Here is a 17,457-nt window from a genome sequence, read left to right as displayed (position 1 = left end):
ACTTCCGAAAACAGAAAACCTCGGAAAACCGAAAGTTTTTTCGTTCAGCATAAATCGCGCGCACGACATGACCCGAGTGGCGCAAAACATGACCCGACGCACGTGCGGTCACACGTGCGCCTGCTGCTCTCTTTGATATTTGTTCTTGTTTTACGATTTGTGAAAATGCTAAAAAGAGCTGCAGATACCCCTATGGGTAACAGTGAGTAGCAGAGAAGGAAGCATCTCTCATTATCAATATCACAGAAAGTGGAGTTATTGCAGAAGCTTGATCGTGGTGTGTCTGTGCGACGTCTTACTGAAGAATATGGTGTGGGAACTACCACCATATATGACTTAAAGAAACAGAAAGACAAGTTGTTGAAGTTTTACACTGACAGTGATGACCATAAACTAATGAAAAGTAGGAAAACATTGCATAGGTTCGCTGCAGAAATATTAATGTGGTGGCTTACAGGGTGCTGCCCCGTAATACCTTCTGAAATCCGAAATTTTCCTAAAGCCAAAACGCGGCTGGTCCCGAGGTTTTCGGATAAAGGATAGTCTACCTGTCATAATTTTATTCTCCTCTGGACATCACATGAGTACACAAAGAAATTACATCAGAGTGGGGAGTTATAGAATTCTCGCAGTGATTTCAATCATTCAATGGAGCTGCACTTCAAAGTCTGAACTACAAAGTCACTTAAATGCCAAGTCCTAATTCATTCCCCTCTATCCCTTTTACGAAAAATACTTTGTCTTTTGTACAATGCTACATTATAACTGGAAATGAACTGCATTACACACCTCAGTTAGGTATAACACCTGTGAGGCAGATTGTCCAAAGAAAAGGGAGTCAAGATTTGGACTGAGGCTGCTCTCACCAAGCTTTGCATGATCCAAGCAAATAGCACGAAGCTTTTCTACTGTAGTGTTATCTGAAACAGATAAAAAGGTCAGGTTACAGCCATAAAAAATGACAATTATTGGGTACAGTGCAACAGATTCAACATTTTAATGTTCCCATTGTTACATGTCACTTGATCACACTTAATCAAGTCATACTGCAGCAAATGTCGTTGGGGGCCAGAGAAAAACCCTGTAATTGAAAATACTTTTAGAAACACTTACAGATTACCATTGATGGTCCTTAGATATAAAACAACTCCTTTTATAAGGAGACAAGATTGATTTAATAAACAATGACATGACATGAAATGAATTCAGTTATGTGGACAGACTAGAGAAGCTGGGATAGTTCTCCTTAGGGAAGAGAAGGTTAAGGGGAGATTGAATTGAGGTATTAAAAATTATAAAGAGTTTTAATAGAGTAGATAAGGAAAAACCGTTTCCACTGGAGGGTGGGTCGGTAACCAAAGGACACAGATTTAAGATATTTGGCAAAAGAATCAGAGGGGAGATAAGAATCATTTTTACGCTGCGAGTTATGATCAGGAATGCACTGTCTGAAAGGGTAGTGGAAGCAGGTTCAATAGCAACTTTCAAAAGGGAATTGGATATATACCTGAAAAGGAAAAAATTGCAGTGTTATGGGAAAAGAGCAGGCAAGTGGGACTAATTGAATAGCTCTTACAAAGAGCCGGCACAGGCATGATGGGGTCTTATAACTCAGGAGGCTGCTATTCGGCCTATGAAATAAAATGGAGCAACCAGCTCAGAAACTTATCAAATTAATTTTTATTTAACACTAGCAGATCTTCAAAGCCATTATTTCTGGCAAGTAAAACCAAATTAGGACAGGAGTGTTACATAATACATTGCATTATACTATGAAATACACAATTATATGATGCAATTGATCTCCCATGGCTTTATTAACAGACAAAAATGATCTTTCTTGCAGTAATTGTTTCTCCGCTTCTTTCCATTTGTTTATTTTTTCAGACTTTGTTTACCTTTTAATCTTTTCTGATTTCTTTATAGCAATTGTGTACTGTTCTCATTGTGTGGTATCATTTGGTTCAATAGTGTCATTCTTGTCTGTAAATCACAAGGTTGTGGGTTCAAGCCCCACTCCAGGACTTGACCACATAAATCGAGGTTTACACTTGTGCAACAATGACAGAGTACTGCATTGTCGAAAGTACCGTCTTTCAGACGAGATGTTAAACGCTTGCCAGCATGAACTGGTTGAGCCGAATGGCCTGTTTCTGTGCTGTATATCCGATGTAATCCCATCTGCCTGTTCTGGTGGACACAAGATTGAATGGCACTTTTTCGAAGAAGGGGAGTTCTCCCAGCGTCCTGGCCAACATACAGCCCTCAACCAACAACAAAATGTTAACTTGTCATTCATCACTTTGCTGTTTCTGGGGCCTCACTATATGCAAATTGGCTATTGCTTGATCACATTTCAGAAATATTTTATTGGCCGAGAAGCACATTGCAAGGCACAGGAATGACATTTCTTACTGTCTGCAGCTCTCTGCCAGACAGTTTTTCCAATTATCAAGTCTGTCCTTCACTCAGTCTCCTACCTCTTCTGTATTGATTCCAATCTTTGTATTGAAATGACATGTTCCTTTATTGATGTTAGCAATTTATATGTTTTACATTTGTTATTATCCAGATTAAGAAAGAAATGCCAGGCAAGATGTACTGGGTCAGAGGAGGAAACCATGATCAAACTGGCGTAACACATGTAAATGAAAGAAACTATAGCTGGGGATTGAGAGCAGGAAGCAGTGGATGGGACTAGCACATGGGAGGAAATAAGCAGGTGACTAGTATGGAACCAGAGTGAGTGATGTAGGTTCTTGGAGGGCATTGGGATGAGACCTCAATGGGGCAAGGCTCTCAAAGTATGAGTGACTGAGGCATAGGAATAGTCAAGAGGGCAGGCAATGGGACGAGAGTACTCAGATGGAATTCGGGGCAAGGGGGAAGTGAGTGCCCAAGAGTACAGTAGAGAACTGAATCAAGGAATGGAAGATAGGCCTGAGTATTTGTAACTTGAAAATAGTTGGCTTGCTGAGAAAACATGGCAACAAAAAGAATTTGGGGGAAAATGTTTGAGCAATTTATTGGTTTATTTTGCTGCAGTTACTAGTTCCTGATTGGTAGCTTTCAAAAATGACTTAATTGGTTGGTGATCCAGAATTGTAGTTTTTGCTACCTCCCTTTGCATGAATCAGCTTGATCAACAACAGATATGTTTACTTGAACCAAAAAAGTGATAGTGTGACATACACTGCAGATACCTGCTAGACCAAGACTTTCAAATATTGGAGGACCGGAAATAATTCAGTTAACTTGATGCTCAGTTTTCTTCTTAGAACTACTAATAACAAAAATGAATGCTCCAAAATCCAATTTACACAGCTAATCTATATAACTGCATTATTCAAAAATAATGCATAACGACCTCATGAAAAATAACCTCCTATTGAGTACATTTTCACGAACTCCTTCGCACTACAACTTTGAGTTACCAACTCCATAAGGTTTGCAAAGCTTAAAAAGTGAAAGGGCTCAACTGTCAAAAAAAAAAAATACACCCACTGAACTAAATTTGAAAAAAACTCCTGAACATCTGTTTTGAATATTATCAACACAAACAGCAGGTATGTTTCAGGATCCTCAACCTTTTCTACATGCCATCAAGAAAAAAAATTCACAAGCTGTTTTAGGACTAAAATGTCCAACAGCTTACTTCTGATATGGACATGTATTTCACTTCTGGGCCCATTAATAGTCCATAAGAAAAACCTACATAACTAAATGAATAAAAGGAAACATGAGCCAACTCGTTATCTCCTTTCACCAGTCTTCTGTAATACAATTATAGATTTAATCCATATTTTTGCAGTTTGAGAGATGCATCCATGCATGGTAAGCACAGTCCGACACAGAGGTTTTGGGTCATTTTAAAAATGCACAGCCTACTTTCAGAGAAGCTGTTTGCTAAGGGGATTGTCCTTTTGCATCAGGTTGGATCTTCCATTCATACACTTATGACACAAACATAAAAGGAATGTATTAACAGATATGGCAAGATTAAACTCCAACAAACCAGAAACACATTTTATTGGACCAGTATGGAGTGAGCTAACTGCTGCCTTATGTTAGTTCTACAACTTTTGAGAAAAAGGTGGCATGCAATTGATTTACACGTCATGGTAGCAACAGAAAATTCACATGATGGTAAACAGATTATGATGCCCTGCACTGAACTAAGAAAACAAAGGCCATCATGGGTACTAGAATCATAGAATATCAAGTCAAGAGTGCTTTCCCATTTTAGTCTGGGAGATATTTTTTATTACAGGGCCTCCCTGCAAACGTCCATGCAAAGCTACAAGATAAGCTGCCATGTATGCCCTCGATGAACAGCTCTATAAGGACAGCTGTGATATATAGGATTACAAAGTTACAGCGATACCAATGAACAGTAGACAGGCATAAAGAAACGTCTCCACTCAGACTGAAGACTTAAAGGCTTGTTTACAACTGCGAATACTGACTGGACGAATTATAGTTTCAAGGTTTCCATGTTTGCAGACATCATACCGACCAAAACAATATTGCCTCGGAATTTGCGGTTGTAATGACGGCGAAACTATCAGCATTCACCGTCATTAAACTGTGAAATTGACAGCAGCTTCTGGCGTCTGCACATGCGGTTAAAAGTGGAAATCCAGAAGTTGCTGCCAGTCGTTCCCTGCTCCTCCACAGGGCGCGTTGGTGAACTCCCCGCAGCTGGCAGTCAATTGAAATCACTGAACTGACAAGAACTTAAGCTTTTACGCTCCAACATCACTGTTAAAACCCCCCCAAAAAAGTTAAGCCTTGTTTAATGAAGTGGAACTGGGTTTTTAAATGGTGTATTGAGTCACAAGAACTGCTGTACAACCATTCTGGCCCTGAAAAGCTAATTTTATATTTGTGGAGTGTCAATTTTTTTTTCCATTACAATAAAAATTGCAGTTTTTAATACAATAAAAAAATGTTTCTAGTTTATGATATTTTAGTTTCTACCTTAATTCCATACGTATGTCCCAATTTTTGTTTCGCTCTGTAAAATGATTAAAAAAATTAAGGATAATCATTGCATCTTACTTCCTGGTTTGTTGCCTGTGAGGATTCTTCAATGTGATTGGCTGCTCTGTCAGCTTGACGACATCACTGTTGCGAGACATTGGAGATCCCCTGGACTTGGCGCAGAATGAAATTAATGCTGGGAAAGGTGAAATCGACACCACAGAGATGGCTAGATCTTTATGAGCAGCTTTCTTCGACGTCAGCAGCGAGCGCCATCATTTCGCCGCTGATCGCAAAATCCGGGGTCAGTTAGGGCAACTTTGAGAAGTTCCAAAATGACACTGCAACCTTGCTCTGGAGGGCTTAGAAGCAGATGCTCCAACACAACATGATACTCAAAACCAAAGAGCTTTTTCAATAGTTTTCATCTTTTAGCTTTTGGAGCGAAGATGCCAAGGAACTCTTCAGTTAAATCAACTAAGTAGAGTGCCATTTTGTGAGGTCTCTTAGCGTTCACAGTAACTTTTTTAATATGAAAATAAACATTTGAAATCCAATAAATTGTAGATAAGCTTAATTCTCACTAAAAAAAAAATTACATAAAAAATTCTGAGTAGTTTGGTGGACTAAAAGGTACCCACTGGCAGGACATGCAAAAATTTAAAGACCTGGATAATCATTCACTGGGGCAATTAATTTACAATATGGTCTTGAACAAAATTAGAGTCTGGTAGAGAGATATGCAATGCAGATAGAAACTTTGACTTGATCAAGACAAAGAATCAAAAAGCAGAATCAAAATTCACGGTGATGGGCTGTATTTTCCGATCAGAGGCTTCCTGCGTGCGGAGGCCTCCGATCTAGAAAAAAAATCTATGGACTTACTGGACGGCTCCCGAGGTCCGGATACTTCCGCTCCTGGGCTTCTCCAACTCAAAATGCGCAGGGCCCACGTATCCCAGAGGTGCATGCAGTTCACAAGCATTCCCTGGGATCACATGGGCCATGGGGAGCCAATCAAAGAAGGGAATCTCCCTTCACACACTTGATAGATAGACCTGTCAAATATATGAATAGAGATCACCCCAAAAATACTGTAAAACATTAAATAATTTTTTTTTAAATCACCTTTCTAAAATGAGTTGAAATGACAATAAATTAAATATTTTAAACAAAAATGTAATCTTTTGAAAAAATAATTAAAGTTTTTTACAGGGCTAAAAATAAACTTTTTTTTTTGAAGTATTTTTAAATGGTAAATGACTGAAATTTTTATTTTACTTTTTTCGACTCTTATGCTGGTAAAAGTAGGCCATACACCTGCTTTTACCAGGCGTAAGATTCCTAAGGGTTTTCTGCGGGCGGAGGTTCTCCAGAAAGCGAAACTCTCTGCTCGCAGGGGCCCTTCTCTAGCGCAGGCATCCGATCTGTCAAGAGCATTCTTGACAGATTGGAAATGCCGGTTTTCAGCGCATGCACCTATCATGCCTGAAACCGGCATTTCCGATGTCCCTACGGGTGTGTACACAGCGCGTACACACCCGGAGGGATCGAAATATCTGGTCCAACATTTTCCTAATGGAAAAGTGATGAGTCACTAATAAGGAGATGTGTTAAAATGTGGTCAGTGGTTTTATGCGGTGAAGAGCAGGGGCATGCAAGAAATCACCACTTCATACTAGAAAAAATCTGAAGGGAGACTGCCCCAATTATTTATTTCTCTACAGTGGATGATGGTTGTGTATCTTAGGAGGATCAACAAGTGACATGTTAACGTTATATTTTGGGAATCAAGAAGATATTTCATAGCTCTCTTTTCTTGGAAGTGTTGTCCATTAATGTTTTTCCTTCTTTACTAAAACACTAATTGTAAAAGGGTTGATGGGATGAACGTCTGTTTCTCCTCTAATTTGTGTTCTTGTTCAAGATCATGACTACCAAGGCATGACAAAGAAAAAAGCTACCACTGAAAACTGTGACCACTCTGAACAGTAATCAACCTGAAGAAATGTATGCAACTGCCCTTCTGTTGTAACTAGCTTCAGCTTTGGATATACTTTCTATTCTCACAGGGAGATACTCACTATCTCACAATGTAACTGGAGTGAAGGAAAATTCCTGACAACTTTGGCAATATATTTTACTATTGTAGATGATAATGAAAGACTTTTCACAGGAGACTATTACTGGATTACAAGAATGGGTGTCAATACAAAGAGAAACTGGAAAAATCTGATTTTAAAATTAGCCTTTTGATCTGCAAGGGAAGTTATTACCAATTGTTTAACATGGGAATAATACATAGTAAGCCCTTACTGAAATATTGCTACAGTGGAACACATATCTTTAGAGAAATAGAGAGAATCCCATTATCAGTAGTAAAAACAATGCAGCAACAAGAAAATTCTGATCAATTTCACAAAACTGATTGAACTTAACCTCTGAAACCGCACCTCTGTGGTGAACCTGTGGAATTCTCTGCCACAGAGGGCGGTGGAGGCCAGTTCATTAAATATATTCAAAAAAGAGTTGGATATATTTCTTAAGGCTAAAGGGATCAAAGGATATGGGGAGAAGGCAGGGACAGGGTACTGAATTTGGATGATCAGCCATGATCTCATTGAATGGCGGAGCAGGCTTGAAGGGCCGAATGGCCTACTCCTGCTCCTGTCTTCTATGTTTCTATGAAAGAAGGTTTAAGTTCTGTAAAGATTTTTTCAACTCATAAGGCTCTCAGGGTCCCCATGAAAATAAAGGTAGAGGCACTCAGAATGAGACAGCTGAATGCCATATTTTCTGACCCAAGAAGTTAGGATGAAGGAAAGTAGCTTGTGTTAAAAGGGCATAACTCGAATTCAGTGTCGATGCAATAGCCTGACATTTTCAAATTAGAAATTGCAAATGAAGACATTCATCTTGTAGAGCAATCTAGTAAACTTGCAATACTTCAATGTCCATTAAGTTACTTGAAATTTAACTAAAAATAACTTTCCATAACGATTTAAATATTTACAGTTAGGAATATAATCAGTCACTAGTTAGTCAATGAAATACAGTATCAAAATGAAAATCTTGCACAGGCATAGTTCAATTGTCCCAAGTCTTTTTTGTCAAAACCAGTAGCAATTGCATCTAAAAGGCAAACACTCAGACTGCAAATCTGTTGAACCTATGGCAGAAGCTTAGAATGGTACCAGTCACATAAATGGAATTAATCAATCATTCTCTGAAACAGAATGATGCCACATCGATCACTGAGAAAAAAATAAACTCACAGAACAATGGGAATATTCCATTATACTGGACTTAAAATTCCAAGTGTTACATAAAGGAATCAGACTGCTAAGGCTAAGTTTCCATCAGCTAGCAAACTGGTGTTTACATACAGAGGCACTGCAAAGGAGTCAGCGTTTGAGTCAGTTATACTAGTAGACTTAATACTAAAGAATCGGAAAACGAAGTGTTTAAAAAATTATCCCAGGAACACACGTTAAATATCTATCCATTTTTTTTATATGTCTATGATTATAGCATCCACAATTGCTGAGCCAGCTTGCAAAACAAAGCGGCCATGACAGTTCCCTACCCGAGTGTAACAATACAAAATATACATCGAATGCAAAAAAGAACACAGTACACCCATGCCATTCATCCATGTGGACCAAATCACCCACTTCGACATCCATGCACGGCCCAATCTTACCCCTCCCAACAAGCTCCACCCCAACTACCACCAAACTCAGAGCTCAACCAAATTTCAAGACGAGGCCAGATCTCAAAGCACAACCCCCGCACAAATAAGTCAATTAATTGCCCACAAATTCTTACGCTGGTGGTGGATTGAAAATATAATGTAACAAAGCAGGACTCGGAGACTAGGGTCCTGAACTTAAATAAAGGAAACTATGATGGTCTGAGGCGCGAATTGGGTAGGAGTGATTGGGGAATGTCACAAAGGGTTAACGGTGGATAGGCAATGGCAAACATTCAAAGACCGCACGGATGAACTACAGAATTTGTTCATCCCAGTTTGGCATAAAAATAAAACAAAAAAGGTGACTCAACCGTGGCTAACAAGGGAAATTAGGGATAGCATAAGATCCAAGGAGAGGACATATAAATTGGCCAAAAAAAGCAGTAATCCAGAGGATTGGGAGCAGTTTAGGATTCAACAAAGGAGGACAAAGGGATTAATTAAGAAAGGGAAAATAGAATATGAGAGTAAGCTTGCAGGGAACATAAAAACTGACTAAAAGCTTTCATAGATGTGAAGAGAAAAAGATTGGTGAAGTCAAGCGTAGGTCCCTTGCAGTCAGAATCAGGGGAATTTATAATGGGGAACAAAGAAATGGCAGACCAATTAAATACATATTTTGGTTCTGTCTTCACAAAGGAGGACACAAATAACCTCTCAGAAATGTCAGGGAACATAGGGTTTGATGAAAGGGAGGAACTGAAAGAAATCAGTATTTGTAGGGAAATGGTGTTAGGGAAATTGATGGGATTGAAGGCCGATAAATCCCCAGGGCCTGATAATCTACATCCCAGGGTACTTAAGGAAGTGGCCCTAGAAATAGTAGATGCATTGCTGATCATCTTCCAACATTCGATGGAATCTGGAACAGTACCCATGGATTGGAGGGTAGCTAATGTTACCCCACTATTCAAAAAAGGTGGTAGAGAGAAAACGGGGAATTATAAGCCTGACATCAGTAGTGGGGAAAATGCTAGAGTCCATTATAAAAGATGTAATAGCAGAGCATTTGGAAAACAGTGACAGGATCGGTCAAAGTCAACATAGATTTACAAAAGGTAACTCGTGCTTGGCTAATCTACTGGAATTTTTTGAGGATGCAACTCGTAAAATAGATAAGGGAGAACCAGTGGATGTGGTGTATTTGGACTTTCAGAAGGCTTTCAATAAGGTCCCACATAAGAGATTAGCGTGTAAAGTTAAAGCACATGGGATTGGGGGGCAAGGTATTGACTTGGATAGAGAACTGGTTGGCAGATAGAAAGCAAAGAGTTGGAATAAACGGGTCTTTTTCCGAGTGGCAGGCAGTGACTAGTGGGGTACCGCAGGGATCGGTCCTTGGACCCCAGCTATTCATAATATATATTAATGATGATCTAGACAAGGGAACTAGATGTAACATCTCCAAATTTGCAGACGACACAAAGCTGGGTGGGCGTGTGTGCTGTGAGGAGGATGCCGAGAAACTCCAGGATGATTTGGACAGGTTGGGTGATTGGGCAGAAGCATGGCAGATGCAACATAATGTGGATAAATGTGAGGTTATCCACTTTGGTGTCAAAAACAGGAAGGCAGATTATCTGAATGGCAATAGATTGGGAGAAGGGGAAGTGCAACGAGACCTGGGTGTCCTTGTGCACCAGTCACTGAAGGTAAGCATGCAGGTGCAGCAGGCGGTTAAGAAGGCAAATGGTATGTTGGCCTTCATAGCGAGAGGGTTTGAGTATAAGAACAAGGATGTCTTGCTGCAGTTGTACAGGGCCTTGGTGAGACCACACCTTGAGTATTGTGTGCAGTTTTGGTCGCCTTATCGGAGGAAGGATATTCTTGCCATGGAAGGAGCTCAGCGAAGATTCACCAGGCTGATACCTGGGATGGCAGGAATGACGTATGAGGAGAGATTGGGTCGATTGGGCTTATACTCGCTGGAGTTTAGAAGAATGAGGGGGGATCTCATTGAAACTTATAAAATTCTGGCAGGACTGGACAGACTAGATGCAGGGAGGATGTTCACGATGGTCGGGGAGTCCAGAACCAGGGGTCAGTCTAAGGATAAGGGGTAGGCCTTTTAGGACAGGAATGAGGAGGAATTTCTTCACCCAGAGAGTGGTGAACCTGTGGAATTCTCTACCACTGAAGGCGGTAGAGGCCAAGTCACTAAATATATTCAAGGAGGAGTTGGATATATTTCTTAAGGCTAAAGGGATCAAGGGGTATGGGGAGAAAGCAGGGACCGGGTACTGAACTTGGATGATCAGCCATGATCGCATTGAATGGCGGAGCAGGCTAGAGGGGCCAAATGGCCTACACCTGCTCCTATCTTCTATGTTTCTATGATTTTAAATGGACTGTAACAACAGGAATTCCTCATGCCCCACTGGCAGTTCAGCCGATTGTTGGCTAGTTTTCCAACATGACTAGCCCAGACTCTCAGTTGACAACACCACACGTCATCCACTGGTTTAAATAAACACTGGCAGAAGTATTTCACTTTCAGTTGTATCTTATTTTATTTAAGTACCTTACCCGGAGGCATGAGCTTCATAAGGATGCGAGCACCGTCTCTCAGCTGTGGCATGTTTAGGCTACTACCCAGATCCGCTACTTGCCAAAGGAAGGAAATGTATCGAGGATGTAAGGACATTATCTAAGGAAGAAACAGTTTAGCAATAACTAAATCATCTGAATTATAATACAATGACAGGTGTACACAGAGAAACGCAAGTGTGTGTATGTATATGACATCTGACCAAAAACTAGTCACAATTGGATGTTCTTTGAAAAGGGTAACATTTGATACTGTTTCACTTGAATTCAGTATATTTCAGTTAACAGTCCATTTTTGCTTCAATGATCTTAAAGCTTTAGTCCTATACAGCAAAATATTAATTTATCAATAATCAAAATTTCTAATTCACACTGTCCTCCCAATGTCCTGGCTGACATTTATCCCTCAACCAATACGAACAAAATAGATTAATTGGTCATTGATCTCACTGCTGTTTTGGGACCTTGCTGTGTGCAAATTGGCTGCCATCTCTAGCTACAAACAACAGTGACTACAATTCAAAAGCAATTTGTCAGATGTAAAGTGCTTTGGAACATCCTGAGGATGTGAAAGGCACTATATAAAATATACAAGTTTTTCCTTCAATTCCTTTTGTGTGCTTTGAGTGTTCCTGTCTTTGGAGAAGAGGCAATGGAAAAATAACTCTACAATCAGTTGGCACTATTTAATATTGTTGCCCTTATACTAGAAGGACTGGGCAGGAGCAGGGCTGAAATATATAGAGCAATATTAAGTGATAGGTCCATCGCCCAGAGCCTCCAAGATAACATCAAAACTGCAAATAAAGAGCATTTGTTTTCAAAGAGTGCCATGTTGGAAGATGGTTAGTGCATGGGCAAGAAATCACAAGGATAGGGGAAAGTATTTATGGACCTGATGGCCTTTTCGCAACTTGGATGCAGGAACATAAACGTAGCATCTTTCACAGGCAATACATCACTGACTCAATGCAAATGGAACAGAGCTGGCCACTTGCATCTTGGTGTAGAGAAACCATTTTGGCTACTGGCCTTTGTTGTGCAAGCTGGTCATGCCTGGGATGATCATGTTTCTGCTTGCACTCCTTACAGTTTGCATCTTTCAACATAGTTTCCAAAAAGCCCTTTTCCTTCAAAGATCTCTAATCTGACAGATATGCATGTCCTGCGATTTGGTCCAAGTTTCCACCTCAGGAATATTAATAGCATTAATGAATCTGTAAGCATTCTAACCAGGGAACTGTAATGTTTTGCTCAGAGGCCCAAACAAGCCATGTCATAAGTTTATATGCAATAGCTAAATTTCACAAAGTGCACACATATAGCTTTCTTCACCTGAAGAGTACCTGGAAATACATCTTTCATCTCAATAGGCAGTAGCCTCGTGATGTGGGTCAGTTATTGGTTGGGAGGTAGGAAACAGAGTTGGGATAAAGGGTTTGTTCCCCGATTGGTGGGATGTAAAAGTGGTGCACCCGAGATCTGTACTGGGGACTCAGCTTTTCTTCACATACATTAACGATGATGGAATAGACAGTTGTACATGCAATGTTTGCAGATGACACTACATTAAGAGGTAAAAGAAGTTGTGTGGATGGGAGCAGCAAGTTGCAAAAGGGACATAGACAGGCTAATGTGAGTGGGAAAATCTATGGCAGATGGAGTTCATTGTGGGAAACCGTGAGGTCATCCATTTTGGATCTGAGGAAGCCAAATCGGAATACTTTTAGTGGCGAGAAACTAGGAGCTGTGGAGGAGCAACAGGATTTAGGTGTCAATGTACACAAATTACTAAAGGCTAGTGCACAGGTGCAAAACATAATCAAAAAAGGCTAATGGAATGTTGGCCTTTATCTCAAGGGGTTGGAATTCAAAAGGAGGAAGGGATGCTACAGTTGTACATAGCTTTGGTCAGATCCAATCTGGAGTACTGTGCTCAAATTTGAGGCATTGAGAAACGAGGAGCCAATGTAGGTCAGTGAAGTAATGAGTAAGCACGACTTGGTGCTGGATAGGATATGGGCAAAGTTTTGGATCAGCTCAAGTTTACAGAGAATGGAGGACAGGAGGCCAGACGGTAGAGCACTGAGGTAGTCAAGTTTGGAGTAATGAAGGCATGTATGAGCTTAGCAGCTGAGATGAACAGCTGCAGAAAATGTCGTGGAGGTGAAAGCAAGCAGTCTTTGTGACGGAAATGATAAAGAAAAATCACGCAACCAAAAAGCTTATCGTTTTCCAGAGCCCCAAAATGAAACAAGTAGCAGCTCACCAAGGTCAGCTCTGAACAGCAAGATTGTTGCAGCCATTTTCACTGTCTGGCTCAGCCTTAATATCCTCTCTTTTTCCTATCCTCAACCAAAGTGGAGTAATTTTCCACAAATTCCTGGATATGTGCCATTGCTCAATATTATCCAAATCAAGATCAGGGACAAGTTAAACATCTCCATTAAAAGCTTGCTTCCAGGAAAGTTACCAGCCCAGAAGATATAGGTGCTTGGGTTCTCAAAACAGCTAGCTTTTTTTGAGATCTATTCATTTCGATTGGAGCTGTTCTATGTCACAATAAACAATAAGCCGAAACACTACCAATTGAAAAAAAAAAACGACAGATCATTATCCCTGCTGCTAATCACATGAAAGCTTATAAAAGTCAAAACAAATGACCTGTTCCAACATCTAAATCTAACAATCTGCTCTGCATGGTGAAGTTGGCTTCTTGACAAGCTTCTTAAGTGAATATACAAGTTCCTCTGAGAACACAGATACTGGATGATTAAAGGATGTCAAGGGAAATTTTACTACTAAAAATTAAAAAAAAAATCATGCTTCCCAATAGTTAGATTTAAGGAGGGCTAAACGTATGCTCCACAATCTTCCCCACCTGCCCCATTGCAATACTGCTAAATTGCAGCCGCTTAATCTGCAAAGCAGCTCAACCAAGCAGCCAACTCAACTCCACTAGATCAGAAAGATAAAATCCTCAAAACAAAAATTGTTGTCCTCACTCCCATCTTCAGTAATTGTTCTCCCATTTTAGCATTGGCCCCTGTTGCTCTCCTCCACCCAACTCTAGTCCTGTCTCCTATTGCTCTCTCCCACTTGACCTCTGGCTCCCATTGCTTTTTCCAACCCAAATTTAATACTGGCTTCTGCTGCACTTTCCTACCTGACTCAAGCTGCTCTCCATCACCAAACTCCAGTTGCAGTTCCTACTGCTCTCTCCCTTCTGGTCACCAGTCATGGTAGGTTATGACAATTGCAGGATTGGTTAACTGTTGTCAATTGACAATTACTAACCTGCACTATGACAAGTGGACATTTGGTTTCTCAACATCTAAGCAGGCCTTTGAAAAGAAGCATAATTGACCTCACCCAATTTCTCACCATCAATGAACTGGTAGGATTCATCAAGTCATCTGCTTTGACATTAAGACGCAAGACAGATTAATATGGGAGACAGATTTAACTCTCCACTTGATGGGCAAGTAACGATTGAATAAATGATAAACTATCTTCAGTGACAAGACGACAAGTCAGTAACTGGATGAAGGTGCAACCACACCATTCCCCTTCCATGTCTACTCATTTGGGTAGCAAGCTCTTTTCAGTTACAAACATCCACCTCCTTTACCATCTGAACAAAAAAGTAAAGATAAAAGCAAAATATTGAAGATGATGGAAATCTGAAATAGAGCTTCAACCTAAAACGTTAACTCTGTTGCTCTCTCCACAGATGCTGCCTGACCTGCTGAGTGTTTCCAGCATTTTTGATTTTTATTTCATTAACAAAGATGAGTGGAAGACTAAGAATCCTCAAGAAAGTTCAGTTCCATTTTTATCACAGTTGGCAGTTTGTGTTCTACAAATTCTGTATCAGCCCAATGATGTACTACAGTAACCTTATTTGCAAGAATGCAGACAGTATTTAATGATGGTCTGCACCATTCTTTACAGCACTGGAAAAATATGGCCAGAAAGACAGTGCTCAAAGATGACTGCTAAAACCTAAGAGTTGCTAATGCAGACGTCTGTATTTATGTCAAGAACAAAAGTGCCGTAAATTCAAAATTCTAACAGTATGCATCACTGAAATGCAGAACTAGCTACTACTTGCTAAACCAGTCTGTTGGGTCATGTGTTAGGTTATGGGAAATATGTAATTTGCCTGCTGGAAGCCCATTACATGTGTGTGTTTTAAAAAAATATTGGAGCACCCAGCAACCATCTGGGTCAAAGATGAGAAACTGGCCCTCATCAGAGTTGCCTCTGGCTGCACTCTGTCAAATCATCTCACAGTAAATAAAAAAATAAGAGCTGGTATGAGAAAGATGTGTTGTAGATGAGCCTACAAATGAGATGAGACAGAACCTTTCAAAAAATTAAATCTGATGTTCCCTTGACCTGATAGTTCCCTTGGTAACCTTGAGTGCTTATGTTTTTTAGACTTGCTTTGGAAATCCAACTCCAGAGTCACAAACTGAGCCAACTTCTCATACTCAAGTTATACTTGGTAAAACAATAAAGTAATAAATCGTAACCATCAACAGCTGACAAGGCGTCATGGCAAGATTTAGAAAATCTGAATCCTTTGAAGGGATGTACCAAAGAAAAGCACTCATACTCCAGAACATCATTCAGCTAAGTGAATATTCCGGATATATAAGTGCAATCCGTTCATGTGATTTGCCTGCTGGATGCAATGGCTGGGATAATGTGGTACCGTTCATTTCAAGAACTGTAATTTTGTTGTGTGTGAAGCACCTTGACCGTTTGACCGGATGGGCTGCTATGTCAATGCAGTTGTTCTTGTAAGTCATTAATTAAATGTGTTTGCCATCTGTCTTACTCTTTTTCCAGTATTAAGACTTAGTAGATTCTGCTATTCTTGTCGTAACAAAGTTTCTGGTTAGATGGTTGTTTGAAAAGTAAATGCATGAAATATATTTTTATCTCTGGTGTAAATAAAATTACAACTGCTGGATACTGCTATATTATCAATATGCAGTATAGTAAATAGCCGTTATATATTATCAATTAGTGAATTTAATGCATTAAACATTGCTTAAGCATAACTGGCTGCAAACTAATATTTTTCTCATCAATCCGTCATAGCCTAAGGGAAGTGAAGTCTGCCTCAATAAGGCTATTACTGAGCGCACCTTAACGAGGTGCTACTTACTTGTATAAAAGCAGAATACTGCAGATGCTGGAAATCTAAAATAAAAACAAAATGTTGGAAATACTCAGATCAGGCAGATGTTGCCTGACCTGCTCAGTATTGCCCAGAAAATAAGCTTGTCTCTGCTTCAAAATCAACTTGTTCAGAAATTATTTCAGGAAAAATAAAAGCTGATTGTCCAAAGATGTGCGGGTTAGGTTGATTGGCTATGATAAATTGACTCTTAGTGTTAGGGTGATTAAATACATGGGGTTACGGGGATAGAGTGGGATATGTGTTGGTGTAGGGGTTACGGGGATCGGGTGGGATATGTGTCGGTGCAGGCTCGATGGGCCGAATGGCCTCTATCTGCACTGTGGGGTTTCTGTGATTCTGTGATACTCCAGTGTGGGGGAACCTCATCTCTCAAAGGAACAATGTCGTCAGGGAATTTACCCATATGACAATGGATAACAATGGATATATCCTGCTATCATAGATTGAAAATTAAAGGAAAAATTAGATTTTGCACCATTTTACTCAGTTATGAAGCATGTCTTGCTATACAAATTAGTCAAAACTGATATAGCTACAGGCTAAACAGAGTCCTTTCTGATGTCATGCAAATTTTAAAAACCTTTTCTTCACAATATATAATTTCCAGAAACATTTATATTATATGCATATCAAGAGAACATTGCAATATTCTTACCACTCCAGGTAAACAGCTTTCTACCTCAGGATTAGGACCATCGCTGTAGTGGTTACCATGGTTTCCAGGGGAGCCAGTTGAAGAATCAGAAGAGCTATCGGGGCTTGAAGGCATATTTGAACTTATTTGTGTCAGCTTGGCTGTAATAAGCTGAAAAATAAATCTGCCATTAGTATGGATGTAATAGAATTGTTAACATTTTCTATATCTTCAATAGGACATGAACAAAATCTCCTGTTGTACCACATAGTACAAGATGCAAGCCACAATTTACAACTCTCGCATCGACCATTTTTCTGCTCA

The 17,457-nt window shown here is 39.9% G+C and overlaps 1 protein-coding gene across 1 annotated transcript in view; it reads right to left on the bottom strand.

Moving 5' to 3' along the window:
- usp9 (ubiquitin specific peptidase 9) overlaps window positions 1–17,457 on the bottom strand; it is a 244,275-nt gene that overhangs the window by 102,155 nt on the left and 124,663 nt on the right. Inside the window, exons 20-22 of the mRNA XM_086007397.1 lie at window positions 17,155–17,304; window positions 11,264–11,384; window positions 790–920 (exon numbers count right to left, since the gene is read on the bottom strand). Coding sequence (XP_085863523.1) covers window positions 790–920; window positions 11,264–11,384; window positions 17,155–17,304 — 402 coding nt within the window. The remainder of the gene's footprint in view (window positions 1–789; window positions 921–11,263; window positions 11,385–17,154; window positions 17,305–17,457) is intronic.

Source organism: Somniosus microcephalus, chromosome 14 (assembly GCF_052327205.1).
Source record: "Somniosus microcephalus isolate GS21.2 chromosome 14, FLI_Smic_1.0, whole genome shotgun sequence".
Lineage (NCBI taxonomy): Eukaryota > Metazoa > Chordata > Chondrichthyes > Squaliformes > Somniosidae > Somniosus > Somniosus microcephalus.
The sequence above is the reverse complement of the archived record's forward strand: the minus strand, read 5'-3'. Positions and strand labels throughout refer to the sequence as shown.